The 21,408-nt window shown below is 36.4% G+C and overlaps 1 protein-coding gene across 2 annotated transcripts in view; it reads right to left on the reverse strand.

The window, feature by feature from the left end:
- SCAF11 (SR-related CTD associated factor 11) overlaps positions 1-21,408 on the reverse strand; it is a 50,857-nt gene that overhangs the window by 16,648 nt on the left and 12,801 nt on the right. For both annotated transcript variants that reach the window (XM_084206992.1, XM_084206993.1), the window contains exons 2-8: positions 16,897-16,972; positions 15,925-16,079; positions 6,894-6,971; positions 5,083-5,180; positions 3,970-4,037; positions 3,287-3,342; positions 819-925 (exon numbers count right to left, since the gene is read on the reverse strand). In XM_084206992.1, coding sequence (XP_084063118.1) covers positions 819-925; positions 3,287-3,342; positions 3,970-4,037; positions 5,083-5,180; positions 6,894-6,971; positions 15,925-16,079; positions 16,897-16,957 — 623 coding nt within the window. In that variant the 5' untranslated portion in view covers positions 16,958-16,972. The remainder of the gene's footprint in view (positions 1-818; positions 926-3,286; positions 3,343-3,969; positions 4,038-5,082; positions 5,181-6,893; positions 6,972-15,924; positions 16,080-16,896; positions 16,973-21,408) is intronic.

Genomic DNA, 21,408 nt, shown 5'->3' on the forward strand with positions numbered 1-21,408 from the left:
ACAGTCATGATTAAACTATGCATTGGTTATTGCTTAGAGGAAAAACACAGTCTCAGCAAACATAAAAGAAGCCCTAAATAAATAAAGCAGATGGAATGGAAAACTGGAAATGAAATGTGTCTGCTGGAGAGTTGAAGGATGGAGAAACTTTGCATCTTTGACTAATAAATTCTGTTGCATGCATGGCAAAAAGTTCCTCTTTTACAGACTGTCAAAAACATACATCGTACTTTTTTTTTTTAATTAGGCCATATTATCCAAATACCATTCTTTTAGACTGTTCTTTTTCTTCCATCTATTCAATGAACAATTTATTTATACATCCATTCTTAAGTATTAGGCTTAATTAGGTATTTTGCTTAATGCAAAATTGCTTCATGGATGTTTAAAGTATTCTTTTTGGAATCAAAAAACAACAACAAAGAAGACTGTTTCTGATACAAACCAGGATATTTACCATTAACTTTTTCAGTAACTGCTGTCGTAGTAACAGGCTAAGCCTTTCCTATCCAAGGCTTCAATTCAGCAAGGAATTAAACATGAACTAAAAATAAAACTCTTGTTAAATCAATGAGATTAAAGTATTCAAGTGTGTGCTTCTGATGCTGAACACATGACAGAAATTGGGGTGTGCCCTTAACAGTATTCATATTAAAATGTTCCTGTTTATCCTTTAACTGCTCTTCATCAATGAATAAATACTCTGCCAATCTTCAAAATATTTCAAGGTAGTATATATACAGGTAGGAGCAGAAGGAAGCTGAGAATCTACAGTACAGTTACCCATCAATTTATATGAAGCACTAGTACACACTAACCAGTCATTTCTACAGCTAAAAAAGGATTCTTCACTGCTACCACCAGCCAGAAGTGTGCTGAAGAAATTAGTTCCGATGCGCTCATTCCAGCAGGTCTGTCTTCTGGGCTACACAAAAAATAAATTATTAATTAAAGACACCCAAAATAAAATAATTAACACTAAATACATGAAGACGCACTGAAATAAAATTAGGTCAGCAAGACTTTAGCTCATAAAAAACAGACACCATAATAGCTCCATAGGTATATGAACACATTTGCAGTTACAGCAAACAAATGTTCTCTATTCAGTCTCTAAGTTCTCAACAACTGCTCTTTGCAGATACACTTCATATTTTATATAAAGCAAAATCTTTTGTGCTCCACACAGACATTATGAATAACTAAGCCAGATCTTCACTAGTGCACAACTCTGCTACCTAATGCACCACAGTAAGTACAACCCAAGCACCTTCACACCCCTGCACAGCAATTCACCAAAAGCTTTGTTTCAAGTAACAAGAAAACCTAATGAGGGTAGCTGGGATTCTCCTTTGCCCTCAGGCAGGATTACGGAATATGAAGATTGTCTGGTGTGTCTAGTTACTGGGCCCTCACACAGAGGCACAGCACTCAGAACCCACTTGGTATTTCAAACCATACCAGCATCACCACCAATTGATGTTGCTAACAAGGCCCAGCCACGCGCTGTGTGCTGGCCCGTTGCCATTTGCAGGCGTGCAGGGAGCTCCGCTGCTGGGCACTGCACTGGCTGCAGGGGAAAAGCCAAACCCTAACAACAAACCATCAACAGTCCTCCAGATACTCTTCCCACACTAATATACTTCCTACACTGATCCATTTCTGTCACAGCACCTAAAGGGCTCACACCACCTCAAATCTGACTAAAACTTTCCTGTTCATCCCCTAGGATTGGTATTTTAGAACAGGAGTTTAGAATACTCCCATAATTTTAATTTAGAAAAATGAAAAATAAACTTTGGAGTGGGATATATAAGAATACATGTCTCAACAGGCAGTCATTATCCATGTGCTCCACCAAACTTTGGCACACAGAGCTGCTTCTGCAGGGAAAATGCCCTATTTTATCAGTGTAAAAATTTTAAGCTTTGCCTTAAAAACTGTTGGGTTTAAGTTTTATTTTAAGAATAATATAAATTTTTAATATTAACCATTCTCCCTCCAATTAAAAGAGCTATCCAGATGTTCCACAAATATGCTTATAAAGTAGTTGCTAGTACATAATGGTTTTCTTTTAAATTTTGAACATTTCTTGGATAATTGAGTCCCGTGCTTCCTCCTGAAGGTTTTTAATGGTTCTACTTTTGTTTATGCATTTTTTTTATTGCTACAGGTACTATTTGAGACATTAATGCTATTAAACACTTCAACATAAATCAGTAAAACTAAAAATGAAAGCATTCCCCAGCCATGAAGTCACATTAGTGGCTGATCTACCATTAAGCCCTATCTTTCCAGTTCAAAACCCCCTCAATGCACTGAAATGTACTTTTAAGTTTACAGGGCAACAGAACCCAAATTTCCAAATACCTGACTTAGAAGGGACAAACTGGAGCTAGCAATATCCCTGGCAACTATGGTGTAATGAGCACCAAACAGAAGTTACAATTCAGGCTATGAGCTGCTGAAAATACACAGGATGTGCCCCATACTACATGGAACAAAGCAGTAGCCAGAACAGGGACTTGAACAAAGCTTTTCCTACAAATATACAAACTTCAGGTAAGACAGAATGATGGCAAATGATGGCATTTGCACTGCAGAATTAAATTTATGGCCTAAAACTTTTTCTTGCACATTCATTTACAGGTACATATACAAGTAAGAAAGCACTGATTAAAAACTTGTGTCTCAGAGACACAAAGTATTTTTGAAAGGAGGGATGGTAGAAATCAAATGAGAGCATTTACAACTCCTTATAAATCTGGCATCTGGTGATCCTGTGTTTATAGGCTAAGATTTATGAACAAGTAACCTGGAAACAGAAACCTTCTTGACAGAAATCTCACATTTAAAAACCCCCAATTTGATGCAAACCATAATGTCTACACCAGATTCACATAAATTACTTGGTTGATTACGTCTATGTATTCTATAGAAAATAATGACAACCTTCATATAATGGTGCTTGGCTGACAGCTTGTACATGAAACCATCTTCCTTTGGATGAAAGGAGATGGATGAAAACAGGGTTCATGATCTTATGTAATAGCCTAATCTAAATGAAAACATTTACCACCAGAAACTAATTTTAATCTGAGAAAGAAGCTCATATAACCTGGGACTATATTCTAATTACTTCAAGACAAAAAGAGACAAAATAAAAAAGTTTGAGTCATACCAAAATTAACAAATAGAAGTTAACCTTAAAAATAAGTAGGAAGGTAGTCTTAAAAATGCTCTAATAACTGAAAGCATTTACAAATGTTTCCTTATCAGAACCAACCTTGTTTATCTTCACAGAGAAAGTTTTCTTGTTTTGTTTGTCATGCAAAATATTACCTGTGGAACAAGGAACAAAACTTTCATCTTAACTTTAGCATATTCTTGATTATTTATCAAAATCAGTAATGCAATGGGAGGTTAACAAAATGTGTATCTTGAGTGCATTTACAATGTTTACCTACAAACTGAGTAAAATGAAAATGTACGCACCTTCACAATAGCTTTTTAGATACCAAGCAGTTTTTACCTCTTCAGATATTGTCTTCATTTTCTAAGTTATGAATAGACTTATCAGACAACTTTTAATGAATAAGCCCCTCAGAACAGCAACCCTAAAACATAGCTAAATGTTGCTTGTGTCTGAACTCTCACCAAAAGAAAAACTTCTCTGAATAACAGCTAGTCATTAGCTGTTCCCCAGCTGCCTGACACAGAAAATTATTCGAGGTTGAAACCACATCCATTTGAGTTGTGACTGAAATTGAAAAGGCAGTATTCCAGCAATATAAAAATAGGAGTTTTACATACTGCAATTCTGCTCTAGAAGTTCCACATTTCTACTACATGGAACTTGAGTTTTGTATACAAATGTAAGCAATTTTAAAAAATTACATTGGCTCATCAAGAAAAGATATTCTAGAGTACCTTAAAAAAACACAGCAATTCTGGCAAATACCAACTTACTGTATTTTTTCTTCACAATTCTGCTTAATTTTATTGTTACTGGCCCTCTGTCTGGACATACAGCTCTTCTGCAAGACCAAAAAAAGACATTAAAAAAGCAGTTTCTAGGCATCCAAACAAAATCCTCTCCTATTTGAAGGTATTTTTATTTTGTGCACATGAACCAAGTTCTAACAGCTATTAAAACCTGAATGTGCATCATGAATATCATCTTTTGTATTTCAAAAGCCACAGTGCTTCACACAGCTTAGAAAAAAAAAAAAAGAAAACCAATTTACACACAAGTTAATATCCTGTATTAAATAAGAATGCTCAGTTTTGTTTGATTTCATGGCAACAACTGAAAGATTGTTATAACCTGCTTCCTTTAAAGAATATAAGTCAGTGTTGATTCAGAATGGTGAATCTTATTTTCTTATGAGTTAAAAACCAGTAATTTACCTCCAGTTATCTTTGCTGTACTGAGGTCGGCTTCACATTAAACTTCAAGAATTCTGTATTTTTCATACATTCTAATAAACACTGACTTTAGATAAGCACTATTTAGAAAAAAATTTATCTGTGTAATCTTCAGCTTCCCTTTATACAATGTAGCAAATGTTACAAGATAAAGTTTACTAAAACAGAAGTGTTATTTCCGTATAACAACAGGAATGTTCCCTCTGAAGTTTACTAGAATAAAATCAGTTCTTGACTACAACTACGTTTTACAGAAGAGGAACATCACCAGTGCTTATGATAACATGCAAGAAAAGTGGATGCTTGTTTAGAGAAACAAACCCCCCCCCCCCCCAAAAAATTTATATTGTTAGACTTTGATGTAGCCATACTTCAAATGAATGTAAAATTTTTCAGAATTTCTAGAAAAACGCAACTTTCACAGAGATCAATGCAAGAAATACATTTCCCTTTACTTCTTCCTTGCTATTTTAACTATTTAACTGGGAATTACAGCAATGATAAAAGTAAAATTAAACTACCACTCACGAAAACTAACATATTTTAAAATAAAAATAATTTTACAAAATTTTCAGGATGTACAAGTTAAACCAGTTGATTTTATTTCTTTTGAATATTCCAATTCAAATGCTTGAAATTACACAGCTGACCAACCTTACAAAACTTCTCATCTTCACATGGCTGTAAGTTTCCTTATTGCAGACACAGTTTTCCTCTTCCTCCTTCCTCCTTAGCTGTTTTGTAACCTGAACCTGTGTTGTAAAATAGAATCAACCCAATCTAGAATGTCATGACACGTGGGCAGTAAATTCATACAAGGTCTCTTCAGGTCTGTACAGAAATTAAACTCAAACAGAAGGACTAGAAAACATTTCAAATCTTACTTCTTTTGAAGCAGACATGACTTTAACTTCACAGTTTGGAGATTTTTTTTTCTTTTTTTTTTTTTCTTTTTTTTTAATAAAAGAGAAAAAAACTACACCCTGATATGCTATTGACAATGCCTGAGATGCATACTAAGTTCACAGGATGAAAAAAGCCCTGAACATTCTGACTGCCATGGCAAGTGTCTCAGAGCTATGCACTAGTTTCCATTACAAATCTATAAGCTAAGTTTTTTAAAACTAAGTTGGCTGTTCAGAATACACAAGGTTCACCTTGGGAAAATGCTGAACTACCACTCAACTTAATATGCTTCCTCATAATTAAAACACACCCAATTTTCTTCTAGAGTAAAATAACTGAGTTTTTGTCACATCTCAAAAACACTGAGAGCAATAAAACTCCTATTTCACACTGTGAAGTTGCTTCAATGGCTACATTGTAATTGCTTGCATTAGAAACTTTGTATTTCCTCATCCCCAAAATCTGGCTTTTTATGCAACCCCTAACATATTAGCATGCTAATTCTGAATATCACAAAGAGAAAGCTGCCAGTCTCCTGACTGCACCACTGATGATGCTGACCACTGTGTCTGTATATCTTGGTACACATTCCATCTATTCCTACGGCTCCAGTGGCTCTTTTTCAGGGAAGGACATTTTTCTCTGCCCATCTGTTTACACTGCAATTCTGTGAACAGACAATCTTTCAAACTGCATTTTGATACAGCCTTTACACTTTTCCAAATGCAAACTTCAGTTTATCCCATTTCAACTGCTTCCTTGATTCTTCAGAAATAAAGAAGACAAAACACACAAGTTTACGGTTTCCTATGAGAAGGAAGCATCTCTAGTTGCCAGCATGGCTCCTTCACAGGGACTGCCTGGGCCTCCAGATATACAAGAAATGAGTAGTGAAAGGCTGTTTTCTAAGTGTCACAAAGTTCAAGACCAGCAGCTTATGAACTGCTTATAAGCATAATTTCATCATAAAATTTTCAAATTGTACATGGAATCACCAGGATCTTTCTATATGCATTTTCAAGATCAACTATCAGAAGAGGTTTTTTCCTACTTGATAAACTACTCTCCATATCAGTATTTTTAAGAAGAATTCAGAACTGAAAAAAATTCTGCTTTTGGTTGAACAACGTTTAACATTAATTGCCTTTTTGTGTTTTTGTCTGGGAATTGGAGGCTGTGAATACAGAAGATTCACCTCAGTTTAAAAAAAAAGGCAATATTGCAGGATAATTGGTATAGCAGTAGTTTACAAAACCTAGTTTAAAAAACACTTTGAGACCAATTACTATACTTCTAGTCTTGGATATATCATGAATGCTACTAGAAAGTAGTAACAGCAACTTTATGATTATTATTACTATGGTAAATACTAGCTCTGAAAAAATAATTAAGAATAATTCCTAGCTTCAAATATGCAATAGAAACATTCAAACAGTAATAACTTTGTTTGGAAAGTTTATTTAACACAACACATTTCATTTTATATGAATGGAAGGCTGCAGCATAACTTGGATGCTCCTACATGGGAAATTATTTTAGAAAATAAGTCTGGAACATACCTTTATCTGCTTATCCAGTGCATCCAGCCTGCACACTGCTTGAAATGGTCTGCGATCAATAGGACATGAAGCCTGTGTCTGAAAAATTATTTTTCTTATTACAATCTTGGTAATGAGCTAAGAGAAGCCCTTTTCTAAACTTTTATTCACTATTATAGTAGCGTACAGAAGCACACGAAATCCCAATTTGTCTACAGTAAGAATGCATTTGGACACATTATCCATACACTCAGTATTTTGTTTTATATAAGCAGATTGCTCTTTCAGGAAAAATCTAAAGGAAACCAGAATATAACCCAGAAGTTGTGTTTAAAAAAGGAAAAGCATTTAATGCATTTTACATCAAGTTACCTTCATTTTCTGGTCTTTTAATTCCTTTTAGGCAACTGATTTTATACGAATATGTCCTGATTTTGGCTTATTTTTCTTAGTAGTCGGTATACTGCTCTGGAATCTATGTAAGATTAATGTTGATAACACACTGAAAAGCATAACAATATGCAAACATCCTCTACATTTCATATTGTTCTAACATTTTGTTTCTTAATTCTATTTTCAACAGAAAGTGTGTTGCATTGTGTCTCCTCCAAAACATAAAACTGGTAGTGCAGAAAGCAAACAGTGGTCATAACATATCTCTTTTGTTGCAGTCAGCAGACAACAGATTCCCACATGCAACACATCTAAAGTTTTACAAATCAATTTTCAAGAAAAGGGAACTGAAGGCTATTTTACCCTACTGTTTGATGGAAATAGCCATTTATTGTTTTTCCCTGATCGCCTAAATGCTCTCCTATTGAGGCTGCACTACATCAGATAAAACACACACACAGAGAACAATAACACATTATTAAGCAGGGAAATAGGAAATTTCAACTGAAGTGCCACATAAGTGGATCATATAGTGAATCAGCTTTAAGAAAAATCCACATTAGATATTAACTTTTGCTGTGAGAGAACTCTTTTATTCCTTTTAATTCCAGACATGTTTGCTGTGGGGGATGGTTCTTTGTTTGGTTTGAAGGTTTTGTCATCACCTCCACACCCACCTTAATCCCACTGGCCTTCAGAGGCTCAGTTCAACACTTGTAAAACAAAATAAAAAACCGAAACACACACCCAGTCTCCACCCCTAATTCATTCACTGAACAAGATCCAGTATAGGAACTGCTTGCCCTGAAGAGGCATATAATTTCTGCAATTTAGAGAGCTACAGGGCATCTATGCAAGCAAGATGCCATACTAGAATTATGTAAGCAGCTAGGAAAAATCTGCATATGAACTCTGCCCCAAAATCCAGTAGTGAACTTCATTCCTGTCTTTTCATCAGGCCTTCTAATCTTCCAGTTAATTCTGCTCTTTTCTCAATTTCAAGGACTGCTCAACTTCTTTTTCACATACCAGCCCCCAAACATGGAGCATTCAGGAAGTTTCTGAGCTTCTGATTTCAACTGAAGTAGATAGAACCAAACAAGACTGATTAAAAAAAAATCCAAACCCATTAAACAAACAAAAAAAAATTCCCACGGGTAGTTTCAGGAACAAGAATGTAAGTTAAAGCCATCACCTAGCCTTTGATGCTCTTGTATTTTGTCCTAACCAAAAACTTCCTCTTTTGGGGGATACCATTGTTCTCTGCAGTGTCAAGGCCCCAGATAAAAAAAGCATATTGGGTAATTAAGCCAGTTCCCTAAGGACTCAGATCATGAAGACAATTCTTGTCCTGTAGTCAAAGCACAGCTAACCCACAGCAACACAGGAGTGCAATGTTCCGTGAGGATATTTAATAGCATGCAATGCACTGTAGCTTCTGAATCCACTGCAAACATCAAGGTACATACTTTCATTCTTAGATATGCCAGATTGTAAAAGATAGGTAGGAGGAAGGTTTTTTTCTTAGCCATTTTTATTCTCATTTCAGGATCTACCTTAGCTGAAATGTTTATCCAATACAGTCTCTTCCTACATTAAATTTACACATGAATGTCAAGTTATCTTCCCAAGTTTAAGTCACTGCAAGTTACATTTATTCATTGCAATAAAGTATCATAGAATACTAAGTGTTACTAGCAGCAATCCAAATAACAGCTGGTTTTGCTCCACTAGAAAGATGTTCAATGTTCAGTTCTTCTGAACAAATGTTTAACAACTTAATACAGTTTTACACAGTAGTAAAAAGGAAGGAAAACATTCTGGAAGAGTCAAAAACAACCATTAGGTACAGAGATGCTCAGAAACAGCAGATGCTCTTTCCACTCCTACTCAGCTGCTTTTTGTAGCCTTAGCATTTTCTGTAAGCTGACAACATTATCACTAGAGAAACTCAGGACATTTGGTTGTACACTCTCAGTCCCCAGGTGGAGTACAATTGTTGGGTACCCCGAGGGAAACTAGAGGTTACTTCTGTCTAAACATGCATCAGCTTTCACCTGTCTGCTATCAAATAAAACCAAACCTTTAAAATATTGGAAAAAAATGGAAGAAAAAACCCAAAGTTCTTCCCCTGTCCATTTTCCCAACAGCAAGACAGGATTTATACTGCTACAGAAAGGAATAAAGGTAAAAAAAAGTCAACATTCATTACAAGAACCAATTATGAGGAGTGGTGACCTTTAACTCATCTCTCATGTTTTTTGAGAACATGGTTCAGGTGACAAAGGTGTTGAGTCTTCTTTCATCAAAGGCAGGTTAGCAATTCCACTCTTCTGAGGTCTCCGTTCAGGGAGCATTGTAAGTAATTGTGAATGTACACTGTACTTTTTGATAAAGAACATTTAAAACAAGAAAGAAGATGCTGAGATGGCACAAGTCCGAGGAGTAGCTGCCACTTTTATTGTGCGCAAGGGAGAAGGTGTGTGAAATGTATCAAAACCACAGATTTTTACAATATCTTTCTTTACCATAGCTTTAAAAATCAGAACATGCAGTACTTAATATAATCATCAATATCATTAGAACCTCAGAGCAGGTATTAGTGGCCTGCTTGCTTTCTTCTGAACCATTCTTTCCTTGGAAAAGCACAAACTAGTAGCTCACCTTCAAAATATCTTTGATTGTTTTATTTTCCACATGGAACTATTGAGAGTTTTCCTGTTAAACCTGATAACTCCACAGTGATTCATTCTTTCATCTATCCTGTGATATCTGAAGAATTCTCTTAATAAAATACATAAACATTCACAAAAATCTGCAAGCCCTGGAAATTTATCCACAAGCAATATGTTTCATTTTCAGATTAAAAAAAAAAAATTTATTGTATTTTATTTGGTTTTAATGACCCTCTAGAAAAATCTTACTTTAGCTCCACAGGTATAAATTAATTTCTATATTCCTGTAACTGTACTAGAGCGACACAGAACTGTGATCTCTAAAGTCAAGGAGCATTGGTCCTCAGTTTTAACTGCATCACTTCAAACAGCATTTGAACAAAGTGATGAGGGCAAAAGGATGAAGCAGCTACTATATTCCAGAAAGCTACTATATTTCAGAAAGCTATACAAACAGGTGCAAGCTAACCCCGAAACATATTTGGCTGATAAAACAACTTTGACAGATACCCCCATCTCATCAAGTTCTATGTCATGAGGTTTCATAACAAGCAGTAACAAGATGCAAGTACAGAATTAGAGTTGCTGCCTTAAATCCCTCCCCCAATTTTTTTTTCTTCAAGTAGCTCATAATAAAGTCTGTTCTCCAAATTTTGTATTGAAAAGCTGATACAAAAAGAAACATGATCCTGCACTCTTAGATAACCTGTTAAGCACAGATTCTCCTAACTAAATTCAGACTTAAAGTGAGATTTAGACTGTTAAAGCAATGTCTGTATATTTCACTTCACCTTGTAATAACAGTACAGCAAAAAGCCCATAGTAACATCTCCAGCTTCAGTGAACAGGGAGACCATTACACCACATATGGTGAGAAACACCCTCTCCACATTTTAATGAAAGTAGGAAGACCTCAGAAAATGCACTATTTTCTAGAAGAACGTAAAACCTTACCATTACTTTTTTTTCAGTCTACTTTTAAAAAGCAAGTAAATTTAAAAGTTTTATAGTTATCCTTTAAGAAAGCACTATTTCTGACAAGTCTTTTTTGGAGGGAAAAATCACTGATAGTAACAATACAGAGCGCAAAAGAACAGATTACAGTTTTAACAGCTAATCAGTAGACTACTTAGTTACAAATCTAAACAGCTCTCTTCTCTCTACCTACATGACACAGCTGGCTAGTTCTTAAGTTCCAATTCAAAATTGCCACAAAGTGTTAACAAATTAAGTTTAATTGTACTGACACTATTGGAAGAACTGGAGTAAAATGAAAACCACTTAGACTTTTGCACTGCACTTCAACAGCGTAACATTCATAAGTTGCTACACAAATGTTCTTGCAAAATCACAAAGTGGCTGAGGCTGGAAGAGATCTCTGGAAGTCACCTTGCCCAACTGCCCTGCTTAAGCAGGAAAATAGCCAAGAACAACTGTATACTACAAAGCAAACATGTAATTTTCAAAAAGGTACTTAAAATCTACAGTTTCCAAAACAATTTGATTAATACAGTTTTTCTGAACATCAGTCCTCAGATGAACTGTCTAGGTATAGATCACTTTGGGTATACTCGAACAATAAGGTTTTTTCCGCTGTTATTTTCGGGGTTTTAGGTTGTGTTTCTTTGAACACAATCTATGTTTCATTTACTAGTGTCATAAATTTTGCCCACAGTGCTCTGTATTGCAGATCACTGTGAGGTTGCTGCCACTTAAGCTGATTCCTTCCTATATCCTTCAGACAAAAAGGATCCAGATCAGAAAGCGTACACATTAAGAATCCCAGTTATCATACAGGTAACTCTCCTTAACGGCAGAAGAATATACAAACGCAGTGGTATATGCCACATACACAATGATCCAAACCTCGTATGAGCACAAAGACAACAACTGCTCTAAGAACTGAACATCAAAATCTATGAATAAACACCTAAGAACATCCACTAGAAAGATACTGCAAGACAGCTCTTTGTGCCAACTGCTTAGTGCTATTTAGTTTATTTCAACCACACATCCTGTACAGGGCCTACCTGAATATGCCCCAACACTTTGGAGAATTTATGACTGTACATACTCCACTTTCAAATTCTCCACACAGGGAAAAAATAATGTGGGAAACCAGGGCCAGAGCATGAGATAAATAAGCTTGGTAGGTGAGGGTCACTGAAATCAATATCTGTTACACAAACATTGTAATAGTGCAGACAACACACTGAATCTTTTCTTCAACACTCATCTCTCATGACAGTTCATAAGAGGAATTAATAGAAGAACAGAGATAGAAATCTCCAGTGCATTTCTTAGCACTCTGAAGAACAGAAAGGAAGCTAAAGAGCCTGCAGTAAATATTTATTGCTTCTATGACTGTTTTCTTTGAATAGAATAGAAAAACAAAGATAGAGATTCTTCTCTAATGCATACAAGCACAACACCACAGCTGCTAAAGCAGTTGTCTTAGCTGAGGTGGTGTTAACAACTTGGTGCATGTTTGCCACAGATGGCTAGTTAACTTTTCTTTGTATCAGTTTCACTTAAATCCTTTCAGAGCCAATTATTATAAACTAAAACATGTGCATATCAGTGAAAATACAAAGTACAAGTTTATCAGAAAAAAAAGTTTAAAAAAATCAGTTTTGACCCAAGTAATTTAAATATACTAGTAGTATTACAGATGACAGAAACACATTAATGTAATTGCTTACTTTGGTGTAACACAACATTACTGGGGTGTTTAAAGAGCCTAGATAGGGGAGTTTTGTTGTTGGCTAGACCCTCCCCCCTTTTATTATGTGGCCAGAAAAATGTTACCACATAAATGCTCTTTGCACTGAAAGCAACCCTTCACTTACACTATCCTTCTACATTCCCACTGAAGGGTGCATCCAGTAACCTCAGCTCCTGATTTAGCACCTTCTACTTTTTATGATCTTCCAGCACAGACTCACTGAAATACAAAGCCTCAAGCTTGAGAGTCTTCATTATTAATTACACCACCACCACCAGAAATGGTTGACACCTGGCACAGGATGACAAACATTTATGTTAATCTTCTTTGCCTAGTGAAAACAGCCCCCAGCAGTGACTGGGACAGCACTACTTAGCACAGCCAAAAGCACACAAGTTGACAGTGTCTAATAGTATAGAAGAGTTTAATAGTATAGGCAACTGATTTTGTGCATAGCAATGCTCTCAAATGCCACAATTAACACAGCCAAAGAGAAGAACAATTCAAGGGACATATTAAAAAGTTACTCTGAAGATTAAATCTTTTGTGGGGATTCTTGGTCTGCCCCTCACTTTTCTTTTAGGCTTTAGACATCTTTCTTCAAAGGGAAAGAAAATACAGTACTGAGTCAACTGTAATGCTATTTAATTCTGAAACTAAATATTCAGATTTAGCCAACAGGATCTAATGTATTAGACCTGTTCCATGGTGAGTTTCCTACCCCTCTTTACCCTTGGAATAAAGGCCATTTTTATACATTGCTTTTTTATTGCTTTTAAGTGCTTTTTAAAAATCTATATTCTCTCACTTCTTAAAAAGTAAGATGTTCAAAGTGTTAAAACTGCTGCTTTCAGACAGAAGATCTGCTGGTACAGGACACTTTACTGCAGCTGCAGTGTTGAAAATCTCCTGTAGATTGAAGAGGGAGCAGAACAGTAAAACACTAATCTTTTGCCTAAACTACCCTGCTTTTGATTAGAGTCTACACAGTTATATAAAAAAGCCATAAACTCTCAGGAGAACAATGATTATATACAATTTGAAAGCAACACTTTAAAGAAGCAGCTTTTCCTGTTATATTTTATAGTCCAGATGCAACACAGAAAAATAAAATAAATACCCAACTTGAACACATGAACACAGACTGCTGGCAGAGCCTCTAACTGTATGAAGCAGAACTGAAGATACACAAAAGAACATGTCAAATAATGTGAATATTAGTTGTGGGTTTTTTTAAGATTTAATTCAATCATTTTATTCGCAATTTTGCTTTTCTCCAGCACTTAAAGAAGAAAATACCATTTCTAGAAGCAATTTGTTTATACACCTAAAAAAAACCTTAATCTTTACCCAGAATAGGGCAGTGTATTTTTTAGACAGCAGGTAATTTTTCTATCTTTTTTATATCTTCATTACTCGGAATGATTAAAATATGGTTATCATCAACCAGGAACCAGAAAAAGCTGGCTGTTATGCAACATTTCTCAGAAAAGAACACATGCAGTTACTAAATATTAATAACAGGCAAAAAGCACACAGCATCAGTATATTTTAAATGGTGACAGGCTTATAATATTTTTCTATCGTTCAAATCTATAGAACCTCATCTGCTTCTCACAGCTGAAGCCCCTGAACTGTCACCCAGGCTTCAACACTTATTTTGTCGCTTTACTTTTAATTAAAACTACTAAATTAGGCAGTGGAGTTCCATGAACTCAACAGGCCTGGCTGTCTAGTAACCTCAGGAAAGGAAGCCTGGCTGGTTTTACCTATCTGATGTCGCTAATGAAAAGCAGCAGAGCCTTATGTAGCTTTAGAAACACCCGCACATCTTTTTTATGGCATCACATCTACTTTACCTGTCAACTTTTAAGAGAAGTTGCTTTTATTCTATTTGAATAGCACCTCAGACCACAAAAAAAAAAACCTGACTTGACAAGAAGAATGTCGTATCACTCACCTGCCCCTTTAGAAGAAAATTTCTCTTCCTCATTTGGCTTAAAAGCATCTGTTAGACAATGTGAATAAACTCGAATCCAGCAGCAAGCCAATATACTGTACTGCTTCCCTGTGCATGTCACTGTTTAATGCTTTTCAGCTGTCATTATAGCAACCAGCTAAGTCACTCAGGGTAAAATTACAGGTGAGAATTTCCTCTTCCCTTACAAATCAAATTGCTCCAATGAATCGAATGCAAAACAGAAAATCTGGCAACAGGAAACTTTGTTTATTATCTGGCTTGTAAATCTAAAGCCATTTCAATGTAATAACCTTTTTTTTAATGCTCTGAAGTTCATATAAATTCTTCAGAAAATTGTGTTACCACTGGCTTTCACTAATAAATAGCACAGAAATTAAGGTTAAAACATAGCAAGAATAAGCATATTGCATATATACATACCAACCAAGGGATACCAATGTTCTAAAGGCAATACTGCAACCAAAATCATAATCTACTTCAAAAGAATGAAAGAAACCAAACAGTGGTTTCACTGAAGTGACAAACAAAAAATTCAAGTCCATAGACGCGGGACAAAAGGCAGCAACCCCCACCCATCTCAGTACAAAGCAATATTAATTTGATGTTTTACATTGATAATTGAAAAAGTTACAGGAAAGGTAAAGACTCCAGACTGAATGCAATGATTGCATAACATAGCTTAGGGAAAATGGATTAAATAGAACAAGGTCATCAAGGATTTCTTTAACAAGTCATTCTTCTTTAACATTCCAGAACTAAGTTATTGACATACAACAAAACCCAGCCATCATTAAAATGAATATTTTTTTTTTCAGAACAGCAGTAAAGCTTTTAGCTGAATTCTCTTTACAGGTAGAAAACTAAGGTTGTATCACTCATTTTGTAGACTAACATGAATATATACTGTTCCCAGCCCTGAGTTGACACTATGACAAACAGCCTAAGGGTTATCACAAAGTAAGATTAAGCTAACAACAATGCAATATTATAGCATGAATTAATACTGTCTGATCTTCCAAACAGCCAACACCACCCTGTTTACCCATCCCTAATCTCTAGCAACCATTAAGTTACCAGAGTAAGATTGCCTAGTGAAAGAAAACTCAAAATACTTTTTCACATTAAGAACAAAGTTTTCCAAAATCTATTTACAAATTGCTCACTGAACTCTTCTGTGCAAAGCCAAAATCTGTAACTTTAAAAAAATATATATCTGTAGGTATTAGATGCAATAGATTTCACTGAAAAATAAAAGCACACCTTGGTGCTCAGTCTTACCTCAGCCCATTTAAGAATACAAGTCATGCAAAAGGTATGACTGCAGTTCTCAGGAAACCCAATCTCTTGTTCTAGAAGGCAGTTCAGACAGATGGGGCACGTGTTGTCATCATACAATAATGTAGAACAGGAACAGCTTTCCTCGTTTTCTTCACCTGGCATTATTAACACTGACACTTAGAAGTTTTGACAGTTTTTGAAACAAAGTCCTTCTAGATTTGAATAATAAAGAAGTACGAATTCTTTCAAGTACTTCTCTGGCCAGCTTCTTGGCTGCATTAGACCTGAAAACTTGAATTCCACTTGCTTCTAACTGCAGAAAACTGTCTCAAATGAAGAAAGTTAAGCAACTTATTTCATAGACTACTGTACCAGTCTTTGCCATCAAAACAAAGTTAATTACAGGGATATTTCAATAAAGCAGGTATCACAGTGTTTCCTCTTGGTTATGTAGTCATTTAGATATAATTCTCCTACGTTCTTTCTCCTTGCGTGTTTGCACTCTCTCCATGACTTAAATTACACCAGCATATTCTATATTATCTTATATACATATGGTCTACCTTTCCTTTAGCTTTTTTGTCTTAGAATTATCTTAATCTGAATATCTTCAACTATTTACCTAATCATGTACATTAAACAAAAAATGCTCCCGATTTTGTTAGAGTTAGATAGTGCTTTCAGAATACAAAAATATTCCTCTTCTTCAAGGAATTTTACTCTGAATAATAGTTTTCTCTGAATAGCAATTGCTATCAACATTTTTGCTTTGCTACTAGAAGTTAACAGGTAATAACAAGAGACAGGAAATTATTTGGGGACCTCACAGGCCAACGCCAAATATTATGAGAGAGTGGTTATATTTACACAACTTCTTTCAAAACAATGAGCATACTAATTGAGAGAGCAAATGAAAAAAATCAGACCTTCACAGCTTGAACCTGAATAATATGCTTCACACACAAACTTTACCTTCCATGCCTTCATGTGTCTGATCCTCAGTATCTTGAATACATTGCTTTCTGTTCTTCATCTTACAAAATGTAGTCTGGAAAACACAGAACCAGTTCATTTAGATTGCAACTTGAAAATAAAAAAATTAATGAGTATTCTCCATTGTAGAGTAGAAATACATGGTATTAGAAGTTAATACATTGCTTACAATTTATAAGTATCATTATTGCTGTCTAGCAACTGATGTTTCCAACTTCAAAATTTGCTTTTGTTCAACAGCTGCAAAGTTTCTGCAGTGTTTTAAGACTACCACTGGTGCTTTTATTTTTAAAAATCCAACATATTGCTAAGTTTCCATGCAAACGACCCCATGCAACATGGCAGTAACTAACACCTGCAAACTGCCCTATGCAAATAGTTGAAGCAACAAACTTTAAACACTCTAGCAGCACAAGAGTTGGTTGTTTTACAAACCTAGAGTTTGTAAAACATAGTTTTGCCCATAGTAGTGGTGAGTTAGAAAAATGAAACCACCTTATATTTGTATGACAAAAGCAAGAATGAAATAATCAAAACTATTTGCACTCAGTAAAACATGTAAAGAAATTTATATCAAACAAGGGACAGGTCACAAGCACAGGTGCAGCGCAGTATCATGAATGGGGGTGCACTTCTTAACTGCTCTGTGAAAGAGCTAGCACAGATGAAGTACATCCCAGTGATCCACATCACAAAAGCTGAAAGAATTTGACCCTACATAAGAAATAGCAAGTATATGTTCTTTGGAATTTTACTTAATACATGTAGAATGAAACCCACTTGAAAAAAGAATATCTATACCAAGGACTGAATCTCCTGCATTTCCAAACTCCTGTGGTCACAGCAGAGATAGTATATACACCTAAAGCTCCAACCCAAGCCCCAGAGGGAACAACAGGTTTCTTCAAAACTATATGAAGCTTTAAAAACTATTAGTATTTAAAGGACAAACTAAAACTTCTGAAGACATTGAAGAAACCAGAGATTACCAAGGTCTGCTACTTAAGCATTCAAACCTGAAGCAAACCAACTGAGGTTTACTCTCACCCTTCAACATCTTTGCTAGACAAAGTAGCGGGACAGAGCTGAAACTGCCACAAACACACTCCTAACTAAATTTCCTCCTATTTCACTCAGAAACTACAATACTTTTCCTTTACCACCACGACATCTAGAAGAGGGAGACACAGAATTTGCTTCCCCAAACTTTTCTTCTGATCAAGTCTTTATTGCTTGATCTTGGCAGCAGAACTGTTTTAATGATCATTTTTTATACTAAGAAAAGCAACTCTGCTGCACATTGCCATCACGTATACTTCTCATTTGCTTAGGCAACATAAGAAATCAGGACTCAGATCTGTGAGTCTCAAAACACAGGCAGTTTGCTAAAGAAATGGTGAAACTAATTAGAAATCTGCAATTAGAATTCAAATAGGCTTTGATATTCCTATTAGAAATTACTTGATTCCCCAAAGGGAACACGGTAATCAATCCAATTGAGGGTAGGGGAAAGTGAAGGGACAAGGAAAGAAAAGCCTAGCTTTAAGGAAATTTCTCCCTACACTGCTATCGCATTTTTATACCTCAAATTATTACAAAAGTTATCATTAATACATGGCATCAACTGTAGGCTGGTTACCAGCACTAACACTAACACTGACCCAATTGCAGCCAATGCTGTAAGCTACAGGTGAGTTCTGTTGGCAGAACAATCACTGTCCAGACCTCCACCTTTTGCAAGCTAAGCAAAAGGAAACCCAACCAAAGTCAAGCTGCTCCTTTAAAATTTATGTCTTCAATAAGCAAAATCTGTGTGAAATTAGGACAGGTAAGACCACAAAAACCACATCTGAATTTAGGAGACTGTGGTCTGTTGCTTTCATCTGATTTGCACAAGTGGCTTTGGCCCCAGAAAGTGTAAATCATACAGTAGAGTGCAGTATAGATGCTTTTATACACAAAATATAAGAACATCCTTCTGCCCTACATCTTAAAACCTCAGCAGTGCTTTACAGAAGCCAAAAATTCCACAAGCTGTACTCAAACATGTTTCAACCGTAGAAGTCCCAGGACACCTTATAGCTGAGTCAGTTTCAAGACAAGATCAAGAATTCTGCTTTATGCATACATCCATAGAAAATTATTTAAATAGACACAACCTAGATACCAAATTAAGGAGTAGCTTTTGAGTTCACACTTATTATAAAAGAGGTTGTGAATTCACTAAAACAGATTGCAGAAACAGAACACAGAAGCTCTTCAAATTTGTTTTTCCCCAGAAAAAGTAACCTTTTACTCCATTGTACTCTTTCTAGACACAGACATCCCATAAATTCTGACACACTTATAATTAGAAAAACAGAAATCCTAAAATTCTGACAGAATATCAGTAATCCAAGACATGCAGCAACTGAAAACATTTATGTGGTGTTACCCCATTCTTCTCACAAGCCTGTTATTTAAACAGATACTGAGTGCTGCTAATGGATTTCACAGATCACTTTGCACAGCACAACTTCATGAGTTTGACATTGCATTTTGCACAACACAGCAGAGGAATTTATTACTACTGAAATTTTTATAAATTAAGTAAAAGATATAATAATAATTTACACACTATTTAACAAATTAACTTTGAAAAGACTTTTTCTCCACTACTTTAAAAGGGGCATCACAGGCATTAGAATAGCAGAAGAGTTAATTGTTATTACAATTATATGATTAAAAGCATTAAGAGCTGGGAAAAGAGAACCTGGTGGTTTACAAAGAGCAAAGAACATAAACAATAGAATACTTATTTTTCCCAAAATGTGATAAGACAGCAACAAACACTATACTATGTTTATGCCTTTGACACTGTCTCCCACAGCACACTCCTGGAAAAGCTGGCAGCCCACGGCTTGCACAGGGCACTCTTTGCTGGGTGAGGAACTGGCTGGATGGCCAGGCCCAGAGAGTGGTGGTGAACGGTGCTGCATCCAGCTGGGGCCAGGCACCAGTGGTGTCCCTCAGGGGTCTGTGCTGGGACCAGTTCTGTTCAATATAGTCATTGATGGCATGGATGAGGGTGTTGAGTCTTTCATTAGTAAATTTGCAGATGACATTAAGCTGGGATTGTGTGTTGATCTGTTGGAAGGTAGGAGGGCTCTGAAGAGAGACCTGGAATGGTTGGATGGATGGGCAGAGTCCAGTAAGATGCAGTTTAATAAATCCAAGTGCTGAGTCCTGCATTTTAGCCATAATAACCCCCTGCAATGCTGTGGGCTGGGGATGGTGTGGCTGGACAGTGCCCAGGCACAAAGGGACCTGGGGGGACTGGTCGACAGCTGCCTGAACATGAGCCAGCAGTGCCCTGGTGGCCAAAACGGCCAAGGGATCCTGGCCTGTGTCAGGAATAGTGTGGCCAGCAGGAGCAGGGAGGTCATTCTCCCCCTGTCCTCAACACAGGTGAGGTCACACCTTGAGTGCTGTGTCCAGCTCTGGGCCCTCAGTTTGGGAATGACATTGAGACACTTGAGTGCGTCCAGAGGAGGCAACGAAGCTGGTGGGGGGCTTGGAACACAAACCCCGTGAGGAACGACTGAGGGAGCTGAGGTGGCTCAGCCTGGAGAAAAGGAGACTCAGGGGTGACCTTATCACTCTCTACAACTCCCTGAAAGGTGGTTGTAGTCAGCTGGGGGTTCATCTCTTTCTCCAGCAGCAACTGACAGAACCAGAGGACACAGTCTCAAGCTGCATCGAGGGAAATACAGGTTGGATATTAGGAAAAAGTTTTCTACAGAAAGAATGATAAAGTATTGGAATGGCCTGCCCTGGGAGGTGGTGCAGTCACCATTCCTGGATGTGTTTAAACAAATACTGGATCTGGCACTCGGTGCCATGGTTTAGTTGAGGTGCTAGTGCATGGATTGGACTTGATGGTCTTGAATGTCTCTTCCAACCTTGTGATTCTGTGCTGACAACAACCCCACCCCCACCCCCACCCCCCCAAAAAAAACCACAACAAAAAAACCCCACCAACATATCACACCCCTCTCCAAACTCTAGATAATCCTTCCTAAGAATGCCTAAAGACAGCATAACATTATAGCCAAGATGGTATTTTTCTGGTGCTTGTACATTCTCAATGGAATTACTTTCTAAGAGAAATAATACTTTATTTCATATTTGACATAAAGACAAAGGTATACTAGTATATTAAACTGAGAACAGTGATCAGAAACACTAGGACAGGTACATAACACTACTTCATTTCCCTACTCCATTAAAATAATTAAATGTTAAAGTTTCCAGGCTATTCTTCCAAGGAAATGAAATTCCTGTTCTTGTTTTCATGGAATGCATCTGCCAACAAAAGTGCTTAAAGAGAGTTGACTGTAGATTGTGGTAACAGATTTGTCCCTCTCCATCTGAGGAACTCAGCTTCATGAAGAATTTAAACAACGTGCCATGCACACATTAAACTATTTCCTACATCACAAAAGTACAACT

The sequence above is a fragment of the Fringilla coelebs genome (assembly GCF_963513975.1).
Source record: "Fringilla coelebs genome assembly, chromosome: 5".
Lineage (NCBI taxonomy): Eukaryota > Metazoa > Chordata > Aves > Passeriformes > Fringillidae > Fringilla > Fringilla coelebs.